At 63.7% G+C, this 11,214-nt stretch overlaps 1 protein-coding gene across 1 annotated transcript; it reads right to left on the reverse strand.

The window, feature by feature from the left end:
• Positions 1-146: 146 nt before the first annotated feature.
• On the reverse strand, positions 147-10,006 carry Ctsd (cathepsin D). The gene is made up of 9 exons (XM_046444813.2): positions 9,848-10,006; positions 7,749-7,908; positions 6,089-6,212; positions 5,352-5,470; positions 3,947-4,173; positions 2,038-2,160; positions 1,196-1,340; positions 1,019-1,117; positions 147-940 (listed from the first exon to the last, which is right to left on the reverse strand). Exons 1-9 carry the CDS (start codon positions 9,913-9,915, stop codon positions 773-775), a joined length of 1,233 nt encoding a protein of 410 aa, XP_046300769.1. The 5' UTR covers positions 9,916-10,006; the 3' UTR covers positions 147-772.
• Positions 10,007-11,214: the final 1,208 nt, after the last annotated feature.

The raw sequence follows: 11,214 nt of genomic DNA on the forward strand, positions 1-11,214 counted from the left end.
AAAAGCCAGGCCTGGGCTCCCCGGCTCACTCTCCCTCCCCTGCCCCCCAGCCCTCAGTCTGCCAGGTGTCTCACCAGCCCCCACTCCTCCCCCAGGTCCTGACAGAGATCAGCCTCTCGGGAGCACAGATCACGCCGACACAGGAATAGGCCCAACAACTATATTTTCATGTCAACTGTGGCTCTCGGCTGACCAGGAGAAGGGCAGCAGAGGTCACCAAAGGAAGGCCAGCATGGCCCCAGACACCCTGGCCCCTGCCCCAGGTGGTGACAGAGTCCAGGGTGCCCCACAGGTCCCCAAGGATGGCTTTGGTCTTTCTGTTCCTCCTCTTGTCTTCAGGCCTCTGTAGCCAGGACACTCAGGGGCGAGGGGCAGCAGACCTGGCGTGACCCCAGGCTGGGCAGAGGGGCCTCCTGTGGGGCAGCTTTCTGGAGGAGGACCCTTGAGGACAGCCTGCCTCAGGGAGGGGACTCAGACTTGCAGGTGCTGCCAGGGTGGCCACGGGTGCCAGAGCTGGGGGAGGGGCTCCTAGGACACACACACCCGGCAGCCACCAAGCCCAGGTTGGGTGCTCCAGGTGAGCGAGACGGATCCATGGCGGGGCAGTGTTTCTGAACCCAGGAGGGAACCACAGGGCAAGAGTGAGACGGCGCAGGCGGGCCACGGTGCTGAGTGTGCGTGTGTGAGTGGGGAGGGGCCAGGGTGCTGGGGACTGGCCCGCCTCCTCCCACTGGACTCTGGTCCATCGCTCTGCTGGCGCGCAGGGGCTGAGCTAGAGCTTGGTGGCTTCGGCAAAGCCCACCCTGTTGTTGTCCCGGTCGAAGACGGTGTAGTAGGAGCCGATGAAGACGTCACCCAGGATCCAGAGTGGCCCGCTGGGTGGGGGGATGTCCATGCCCATGAAGCCGCTCAGGCAGATTGTCTTCCCACCCTGTGACACCTGCAAGGCCACAGGGTCAGCATGGTGGTCACTGGGCCCCTCCCGGTGCCAGGCCATGGCCGTGGGCCACCCGCTCACCTTGAGTGTGTAGCTCTCCGGGGACAGAGTGTAGTCTTTGCCTCCCAGCCGCAGCGAGACCTTCGGCAGACTGGCCACCTTCTCACAGGGGATGATATACTGGGGGGGAGGGAGGTGTCAGGCGCAGGCCCAGGCCCAGCCCCCCGCCTGCCTACGGGCCGTCCCCCGGCAGCTCACCTCTCCCTGGATCAGCGGCACAGCCCCGATGGCCTTCTGCAGCTCCCGCACCTCATCCACAGGGCCCACCAGGAGGGAGGTGCCCGTGTCCACAATGGCCTCACAGCCCTTTTTGCACAAGGTCAGCCCATTGGCCACCTCTATCCTGTGGGGTAGGAAGGCGTGAGTCCCCTACCTGGGCCAGTCCACTGGGGCCCCCGCCCTGACTCCATCCTGCAGGACAGGCCTGTTCTTCTTTCTCAGGGTGACCTGACTCACAAGTGGCCATGAGTGGTTGGGAGTGATGGGGGAAAAGGAGATGGAGAGGGCAAGAGTGGGCATGGAGGGCCAGTTCCCAGCTGAACTCCCCAGGCCTGAGCCGGCAGGGGCTGCAAGCTGGGCAGTCCAAGGGAGGGGCTAGGCCACGCGCCCCTGGGGCCTGTGTGCCCCACCCGCCACAATGCCCACAGCAATGCCATGCACTGTCCGTGTGCCCCACCCGCCGCAGTGCCCACAGCAATGCCATGCACTGTCCGCGCGCCCCACCCGCCGCAGTGCCCACAGCAATGCCATGCACTGTCCGCGTGCCCCACCCGCCGCAGTGCCCACAGGAATGCCATGCACTGTCCGCGCGCCCCACCCGCCGCAGTGCCCACAGCAATGCCATGCACTGTCCGCGTGCCCCACCCGCCACAGTGCCCACAGGAATGCCATGCACTGTCCGCGCGCCCCACCCGCCGCAGTGCCCACAGCAATGCCATGCACTGTCCGCGTGCCCCACCCACCGCAGTGCCCACAGGAATGCCATGCACTGTCTGCGTGCCCCACCCGCCGCAGTGCCCACAGCAATGCCATGTACTCACTGATCCATGTGCACCTGCCAGTAGGCCTTCCGGGTGACGTTGAGGTAGGACAGGGACCCCTTGTAGTACTTGGAGTCGATGCCTCCCAACATGAGCTCCCCTCCAGGCTGCCCACTGGGGTCTCTGGGAGGAAAGGAAAGGAGGCAGTCAGTGCCCCCAGCCCAGGCACTGGAAGGCCCTGTGTCATTCACCGAAGGACCAGGAGGACGGAGGGACGGGGGCGGGGAGGGTGGGCAGCCTTAGGGGGCTTCTTGGCCCCCAGAGACGGAAAGGCCTGGGAGAGAGGGGCAGTGAGCTCCCTCCCTCCTGCCCTAAGAGCTTGCTGGGGTCCAAGGCTCAGCCACGGGTGACCAGGATCAAGGCTGCAGGGCAAACGGGGAGCCCAAGAAGGAAGGACTGAGGTGGGCTTCCACGGAGGCCAGGGCACAACCCCAAGGCTGAGTGGCTCCTTCCTGCCTGGGGCCTCTACAGGCTGTCTGTGTCCTCGGGAACAGGCCTCCAAAACCTGGCTCCTCTAGCCTTTGTCCCCTACCCCTAGCCTGTCATGGGGACGCCCACCCACAGCCAGCCAGGACGCAACTCAGGCAGGACACAGACCACGGCACTCTGTGGTCACCATCCTGGAGACACCTTCCTGAACACGCCAACCTGCGTTCCAATGTGCACCAAATCCCTTTAAGAGCACACGTCCTGAGACAAGCTGGCCTTGGGGGTTCCTGCTGCCCTGCCAGGGTGTCCCCACACTCAGAAGCCCTGAGCTTCACCCTGCCCTCCCACCTGGGCTCTACCTGCTCCAGCCTGGTCTCCTGTCATCGCCTCTGAAATCCTGGCTGTCCACGCCTGTCCACTGCCTCATCCTCCCGAAGCACTCTCTGTCCCATGTCCCCCACCCCTACCCTATCCCAGCCCACCAGCCCTGAGACCCTGCCTGGGCACTCACACCTGTGGGTCGGGGGTGCTCTTCCTACCTGAGGAGACCCTCCTCACCTCGCCCAATCCCCTGCACCCAGGGATGCTGGGGCAATGATCCTAGCTGATGGTCTGCATTCGGGTCTCTGGCTAGCACCTGTGCCCAGAGCCCAGAGCCAGTGGCACAGAACAGGGCCCATGCTAAGCTGAGGGACAGGGAGCAGGACTGACTCACAGGGGTTGGCTCTGGGCTGGAAGTCTGCCGGAAATGCCCAGGAGGGGTCAGGAGTTAGGCTCCGAGACCCCCTGGCCAAGCAGCCCGGGGCGGGGAGTGAGCAGCCACGGCTCAGGGGGGGACGCTGCCATTGACACCCGCCTGCCACAGACCCCGAGCCCCGGCAGGCTGGTGCCAGCCACTGCCCAGAAGTTGGGCAGCAGCCTCAGGAGAGGACTAGGCCCAAGGCTCCCCACAAGGTCCCCTGGGGGAAGGACCCTCTCCCTGGCAGGAAGGTCCCAGCGTTCCTTCTAGACAGAGGTCCCCAAAGCTGCACTCCACATGCAGCCCGGGATTCTGGGCCTCCCCGGTGGCCTGTCAAGATCATCTAAGGTCACAGCCCTGAGGAGGCCCCAGCCTGGCCTGCCCCTCCCCCAGAGCTCCTGTTACAGAGCAGGGCTCACAGCCATGTCCCTTAGGGCCATCCACAGCCCAGACTGGACCACACTGCCCTTCACTGGAGCCAAGGAGTGTCAGGCAACTGAACCAGGGACGGCCACACCCCTGTGCGGTCCCTGGCCCCACCAGGCCAGATCCTAGGACCTGCATGCCTGAGGAGGAGGCCAGATGCTGGTCTGTGGGAGAGAGGTCCATTCCTGCCTGCTGGGAAGCTGAGGTCAGAGGTCAGGGCTATGGGCACAGCCTGGGGGGCAGACTGGGCTTTGAGGCTAGCTGCGCCTGTACCCCATCAAAGCACAGCCAAGAGTGGGGGGGGGGAGCTGGGACCTGTTCAGGTAGAAGGAGAAGACGTTCTTGTCCACCAGCTTCTGCTCCATGAGGTTGTCAAAGACCGGCAGCACGTTGTTGACGGAGATGCGGGGGTAGGCCATGCCCAGGATGCCGTCGAACCTGGCTGCGATGAAGGTGATGCCAGGCTGCTTGGTGGCCTCCCCAAAGATCTGTCTCTCGATCTTGAGGCCTCCTGGAGCGGAAGGACCTGAATTGCAGGGTACCTGTGGGCCAGGGCAGGGGTCAGCAGGCTATAGTACACTGGCTGCAGCCTGGCATCGTCCCTGGGCCTGGGAAGCTCAAGACAGCCCTCATCACCACCACCAGACAAGCAGGAACAGGGAGGCGGAAGGGCTGGGGACACCAGACCCAGCTGGGGACAAGGATGTGGTGTGGGGGTGGGGTCAGACCCTCTCGGGGAGCTGCCAGGGCCCTTTTTCACAGGAGCTGGGAGGCAGGCTCACCTCCAACCTCTGCCCTCACCCCTCCGTGCCAGGGCTCTGGGTCAGGCTTGGAGACAAGACGTTAGGGCCAGGCGTGAAGCCGAGAGGCTGGATGTCCACAACGCCACCCCCGGCCACACCCCCTCCCGGTCTGCAGAGATAGAGGCCCTGCAGGATGTGGGAGGCAGCTGCTCAGCGGGAGGCTGTGTGGGCAGCAAGTTGGGCAACGTCCTGTTCAGCTGAGGGGCTGAGGGGCCCAGAGCCCTGCTGGTCCCCACCTCGGCAGCACTGTCTCTGGCTGCCTGGCCTCTCCCATGGGCAAGGGCCAGCCTGCATGACCCTCACCTGCAGGTGGGCATGGGGCCTAGCCCTGGTCTCCCTGACCCCTGCTCCACAGAGACCTCTCCCCCACATGCTCTGCACAGGGGCTTCTGCCACACCTCACCGTCGGCACCCCCAACCAACCCCTCAGCCAGCTGCAGGGGAGAGACCCCCTCAATCCCCAGGGATGTCCCTGGACACCATTTGACACTTCAAACCCAATACATCCAAAACAGACCCAATCCTCCCCAGCCACCTGCACCCTGCACCACCAGCCCAGCAGGCTGGAGCCTGCCTGCCACTCGCTCTTCAGGGACAGCCCTCCTGCACGGGAGCCACCGTGACTGCTCGGGAATGTGTGGCAATCTGCGCCAGCCCTGCTCCTGCCCCATCTTCCTCCTCCTGCTCCCTGTCCCGACTTCCAGGGAACACAGGTCCCTGCAACCCCGCAGGGTCCCCCGCTGCCCATCCGGTCTGCACACAGCCAGTCCCGCCCACAGCTTCCCTTGCTCTGCAACCTTCCAAGAGGGCTGCGTGGGCTGGGTTACCACGCCCTCTCCCTCAGCTGCAGGTGCCCCAAGAGTGACTCTGTCACCAAGGTGAGTGCCCCAGTCCTAAGAGAAGACCCAGGGACTCACCGACACAGTATCCTGGCTCAGGTACCCAGAGAGGCTGCCAGAGCCGTAGTGGATGTCAAAGGATGTGCCGTTCTTCACGTAGGTGCTGGACTTGCCGCTGTTGTACTTGTGGTGGACCCCTGCTCAGGGGCAGGGGACAGGGAGGAGGCCATCAGCCTACTGCCCACTGCTGCAGCCTCAGACTCCCAATCTGTTGCGAGGACCACTGCCCAGGGTTAGACTGGGCTGTGACCTGTGGCCCAGCAGGTCAGGGACCCCTGGATGGGGGACTATGACACCCCAAGTCCACACTTTCTCCATCCTTGGCCAGTACAGCCCCCAGCCAGAGGAGAAGCAAGGCCGTGGCCAGCTGGGCCAGCTTGAACAGGTTCACCCGGAAAGCGGTCACCTTGGGGCAGGGCGGAGGAGCCGGCCTGTGTGATGTGGCTAAGAGGAGGAGTGTGCATTGCCCAAGAGGTTTTGTGAGGGCCACCTGCAGGTCCCAGGCCTGCTCCTCCTCCCAGCCGTAGCCCAGAGAAGCCCGATGGGAAAGGCAGGGCTGGGTACCAACCCCAGCTCCCCGGAGAAGAGGTGAGTTCCCGAGAGTGGAAAGACCCTGGCTGCCTAGAGGGCCCACGCCATGGCCTCTGCCTCCCTGGCACTCCTGCGACCAGCAGCCGCGTGTGGCCGAGCGCACGGCACAGGCCAGGGTCAGGCAGCGCAGAGCCAGGCATCGCAAGGGGTGTGGGGGCACTCACAGCAGGCTATATCCAGCAGCTTGCAGTGGATGGAGGGGACCCACAGGTTGGAGGAGCCGGTGTCAAAGACGACTGTGAAGCACTGTGGGGGGGTCCCGATGCCAATCTCCCCGTAGTACTGGGCCTGATGGGGTAGCAGTGTCCATCAGGGCAAGGGGAGGTACCCCATGTCCCCACTGAACCTGAGTCCCCTGCTTGTCCTGAGAGCCAGGCCTTGAAGGCCCAGGCCAGAGGAAAGAGCGCCCTGGGGTCCAGACCCCAGCTCCAGCATCCACCGCCACCTGTCGAGCCTGGATGAGCCCCCAGAGGACCGGCTCCAGCAGAGGCTCAGGCCCCCAGCACTCAGGCACGGGCATTTCCAGACCCCTCCCTGGCACAGCACCCCCAACCCAATACATGGAGGCCAGGGTGGGGTCAGAGCATTTGAAGATGAGGCCAGCAGTCGGGCTGGTCTGGGGCAGGCTTGGCTGGACATAAGCCCCAGCCCGGGAAAGGCCATCTGGGTAGACTCCTCTGCCATTCAGGGTCTAGGGCCTGAGAAGGGAGATGAGAAGCGTTTAGGCCCTGACTCTGGGCTCCGACTCACTGCCGACTGACTCTCCAACTCTTCCCTAAGTGCCCTGGGCTGCTTCCCCATCTGTTCACAGGGACGGCAGGGCCACTGCAATACCAACTCTGGGACCAGGAAGGCACAAAGGGTCATGTGCCTCTGAGAGAAAACCTTGGCCCGCTCAGATCTGGGGGCGGTGAGGGTCTTGAAGCTTGGCATGATCTGCCCCACCTGCCAGGCACCCTCTTCCTGGGGAGGGAGCCTGGTTCCAATCTCACCCCTTTCTTTCCAGCCACATGGCTCCAGGGAGCAGCAGTGACCACTGACTGCCCCAAGAGAAGTGGCCATGGGGGTGGGTGGAGTGACTCAGCAAATCTTCCTGTGTGTGCCTGCCCTAGGGGATCAGGAACTGGCCAGCAAGGCAGCCCCCACCTCTCGGAGCCAGTCACATGCCTGTGTTCTGAGCTTCCTGTCATAGCCTAGGCTCTGGCCAGGCAGGACAGAGGGCACAGCTACCTCCTGTGTAGGGGGCCTCAGAGCCCAGGTTTGAACTGCAGTGAGGGCTTCCTGGGACTCAGAGATAAGGACCCAAGAATGGTCCTGGCAGCCCCAGAGCCACCAGGCTCTGGCCCAGAACCTGTTACAGCGAGGAAACCAAGCAGGCCAGGCCAAGCTTGCCCAGGGCTCAGAGCCTATCTCTCCCTCAAAAACAGAGGCATGAGAGGGGCTGCTGACCCTGGAGAAGATGGTGAGGTGATGGCACTGTGCCATGGGGTCACCCCAGGCCTCCCAGCAGGACGGACAGGCCACAGAGATTCTAGCTAGTTACACCCAGGCAGGTGTGTGGGTCCAATGATGGGGGCTCAGGGCCCTGGACTTGATCAGGTTCATCTGTGCCCCTGGACAGTGGTAAGGCTGAGACCACAGGACAACTCTGAGCTGGCAGCCAGTGCTCGGGACAGGCAATGGGATACATTCCCAAGGTGCAGCGCCAGCAGGAAAGGGTGTGCTGAGCCCAGGAGCACCACCCCCCGGAACAGGTGCAGACTCAGCCACCGCTGCAGAGCCAGAGGGGCACTGTTCCCAGTGAGCACAGCCCACCACACTCACATCCATGTAGTTCCTGAGGATCTCGGGAACTGGCCCCTTGGTCCCATCTGACGACTGCAGGGAGTACTTGGTGATGGGGCCCTGAGCGACCAGGCCTTCCACGGGGCCCCCCGCCTCCGTCATGGTCCGGCGGATGGACGTGAACTTATACAGGGGAATTCTGTCAAGATGGAGTGGAGCACGTCAGGGTGGGACTCAGGCTGCAGCTCTCAGGCAGCCCCCTCCAGAGACCACCTTCTGGCCACTAGGTACCCTAGAGTGATGGCCCTCAATGCCCCCAGATGTCTCGAACTCAGCATGGCCTAAACCAAACTCCTGCTGGAAACCCACAGGTCCAGCTGCTCTCACATGAGTGAATGGTGACCCATCAGCACCCCAGGGCCAGGCCAAAGTCCTGGGAGGCCCAATCCCCTTTGTATCCCACCTCCAAGCCTCCAAGCTGGAGGCCAGTGTGCCTATCATTCCCCCTCCCAAGCCACATGCCTGCCCAGCAGCCCTCAGCCACTCCAAAGGACTTGGGAGGCCATGTCTCCAGTCCTCCCTGCACACCTGCTCTGATCTCTTCTAGGATGGCACCTGTCACCCTGCCTGAAGCCCTCCAGGCATCCCACTATTCCCCTTGGCCACAGCTGCTCCCTGCCAGGACCCCACACCAACATGGTTCCCTTCCAGTTGGACTGTCTGTCTGATATCCCTGGGTGGCCCCTCCTGACATCAGAGGGCCTCATCACCCATCCCCAAGGCCTCCCTGACTACCCCTGTTCCCCTGCCCACATGTACTACCACCCCAGGGGCTTGAGGACTGCCCCTGGGCACCAGAGGCTTTCCTGTGTCCTCCACAAGAGCCCCACCTGAAGCCCCTCTCCAGGAGTCTGCCAGGATGGCCTTGGGGGTCTGGCCTGTCTGGGAGGTGCTGCAGACCAAGGTCAGGTGTTCTGGGGTTCTGTTATATGTGGGGCTTTGCCATCAAATGGCAGAGGTGAGGGGTCCCTGCCTGTCTCCTGGGGATGCTGGCCTCCCTGCTCCTAGGAGACCTAGCCTAAGCTTTTAATTGCTTTGATGAAACTCTTCTCTGCCCCAGGTATTTGAGGACAAGGTCACAGCTGACTTCCTGGCAAGGCAAGGGCGTGCTCTAGGAACACAGGGCTCTTATCAAAGAGGGGTGGGCTGGAAATCCTCAGATTCTGGCCTAGGAGGATGGACACGCCCTCCAGGGGCCTGTGGGTCCTGGCCTCAGGTGTGAGGGACTTTAGCTCAGCTGCCCTACCCCCCAGAAAGCCTGGGCTCCCATCTCCATGGCTATCTTGGCCCTCTCCTGAGAGGGGAGGCCTGAGGGTGTGGCACCAAGGCCAACACAGGCTCAGGCCTGTGGCTGTTTCCCATAAAGGCTCCCATTGAGGCTGCCCGCCCCCAGGCTGCAGGCCACTGCCTGTCATGGGTCCCATGCAGCCCTTGTCCCCAGCCAGCTCCCAGGCACCAGAGACCTATGACGTCATCCACCTGCCCACAGGGAGCAGACCACAGCTGTGAGGCTGTGCATGAAGGCCGTGTAGCACAGGGGGCCAGGTGTGTTTGAGGAGCTCCTGCCCCACAGGAGCACAGCCCCCAGCCTCAGGATGGGTAAGCTGGACCACTCCCCCAAACCTCCTCCTGTCTCTGGGACTTATGGGTCTCTCCACCCAGAGCCTGTGGGAGCACGCCCTGAGTAAAGGCAAGGCCTCACTCCAGTTGACAGCTGGCAAAGGGGTCCCCAGAGGCCGAGTGCCTTGCCCGGGTGCAAGTCCTACAGGGCCTAGCCCTTGGCCTCCCGCCTCCCACAGCCCGCCCCAGAACAGACCCCCAACCACGTCTGTCCAGAACCAGCACTGCTCCTCCACAGCCCCGACCCTCGGTGGGCCAGCGTCACACAAGCCTCCTGTCCCCTCAAGGCCGACCCAGGGCGGTGCGGGCCAGGGGGCCCTGGAGAACCCTGCGCCCCAGAGCTCCACCGTCCCCGGGGCCGGGCCCTGCCGGCGGCTGTAGAGATGGCACAGGTGCACTGCAGCAGCCGCGCGCGGGGTCGCCAGGGGCGCAGGACCTGGGCACCGGCGGAAGCTCACCTGATGAGGGCCGAGGCGGACGCGGCCAGCAGGCCGAGCGCGAGCAGCAAGAGGCTGGGGGGCTGCATGGCGACAGGGGCCGGGTCGGAGCCGAGCGGAGTCCCAAAGGTCGCGCGCTTATAGCCGGGATGACGGCGCAGTCGGGGGAGTCAGCTGACCGGCTTGTTTGCCCGGGCCGGTCACGTGGGCGCGGCCGCCGGGCGCGGGGGCGGGGCCTGGGCGGGGCGACCGACCCACGCACGCTGTCGGGAGCGCGCCCGCCCGGGGCCGGTCCCGCCCCTTCCCGAGGATCGCAGGCTGCTGAGCGGGTTGCGCAGCCTCTGGCCGGAGGGGGAGGGGGGGAGGGGTCCAGGCTGTCCACCTGCCCCAGCGGAGCCGGTCCCCAGTCGTGCGGCTTGCAGCGTGGGCTCTGACCCCCGGGCAGACCGCACCCAGGACTCCCAGGGCAGTCCCACCTGGGTGTCTCCTCCAGGGCGCCCACCTCCCCCAGGCCTCTTCCTCTCACAGCTCTCTCCATCCTCGGGCTCTCCCAGAGCCTCTTTGGAAGTCCCTCCCCCATGTTTTGGCCACCTGGAGGGACCTCGATCTCCCTCTCCAAGTGTAACTGGTCCACTTTGGGCTTTGAATACAGCCCTTGCTGCTCTGCCACTGTGACTCATTCTTAAAGGACTTGTTTCTCTCCTCCTCTCTCCCTGCTGCTCCCTAGTCTCAGGGGAAACAGGATCACCTTCCTTCCCCATCCCAGGCAGAGTTATCTGTCCCTGAGCACACACCCACCATGGGAAAGAAGTCATCCAGGCTTTGGGGTGGTACCAAAGATCTCAGAAACGACTGTCTCCCAGATTAACAAGTGAGTTACAACTTCAATAGGGAACACGTGGCATGCAGCCCTTGAGTCGCCTCTTAAAAGCCCCGTTTCCCCTGATGGGCGGAAGGAGTCCCCTGTGTCTCTCCTTTTCTCAAAACCACGTCCTGGTTATTGGATTGGCATCGGGGACAAGGACCGAGCTTTGAGTAACACAAGTCCTGCAGCCCACTCTCACCTTCCCAGAGCATCATTCTCTCAGCCCAGCCGGGGGCCCTGAGGAGGCTCCCTTGTGGCTGGGACCTGTCTGTCTGTGATATGGCACCTCTGGAGGCCAGGCTCTGAAAGGGTGCTGTGCATCCCATCTGTGACAGGGACCAGGTGTCCCGGTGATTCTTCGGCATGACCCTCTCCTGGCCAGGCCTTAGGAGGGCTGCTGCTCCAGGAGCAAAGGCACAGGCAGGTCACTGCAGGAAGGGGTCTGTCAGGAAGGAAGCGTAATGAGCATGTGCTGGGACGTGAGGTCCACAGGGGAAGGTCCTCTGGAAGGGGTGAGGTTTGA

Source organism: Marmota monax, unplaced genomic scaffold (genome assembly GCF_021218885.2).
Source record: "Marmota monax isolate L192 unplaced genomic scaffold, Marmota_monax_Labrador192_F-V1.1 WCK01_AAM20220418_F8-fsc00038, whole genome shotgun sequence".
Classification (NCBI taxonomy): domain Eukaryota; kingdom Metazoa; phylum Chordata; class Mammalia; order Rodentia; family Sciuridae; genus Marmota; species Marmota monax.

Bases quoted from the DNA above. Each gene is read 5' to 3' on its own strand.
- Ctsd (XM_046444813.2), bottom strand. From the start codon at position 9,915: ATGCAGCCCCCCAGCCTCTTGCTGCTCGCGCTCGGCCTGCTGGCCGCG. The intron at 5,471-6,088 runs GTGAGTGCCCCC...GCCCCTGAGCAG, and splicing joins GCTGCTGGATATAGCCTGCT to GGGTCCACCACAAGTACAAC. The intron at 1,118-1,195 runs GTGAGCTGCCGG...CCTCCCCCCCAG, and splicing joins TGCCGCTGATCCAGGGAGAG to TATATCATCCCCTGTGAGAA.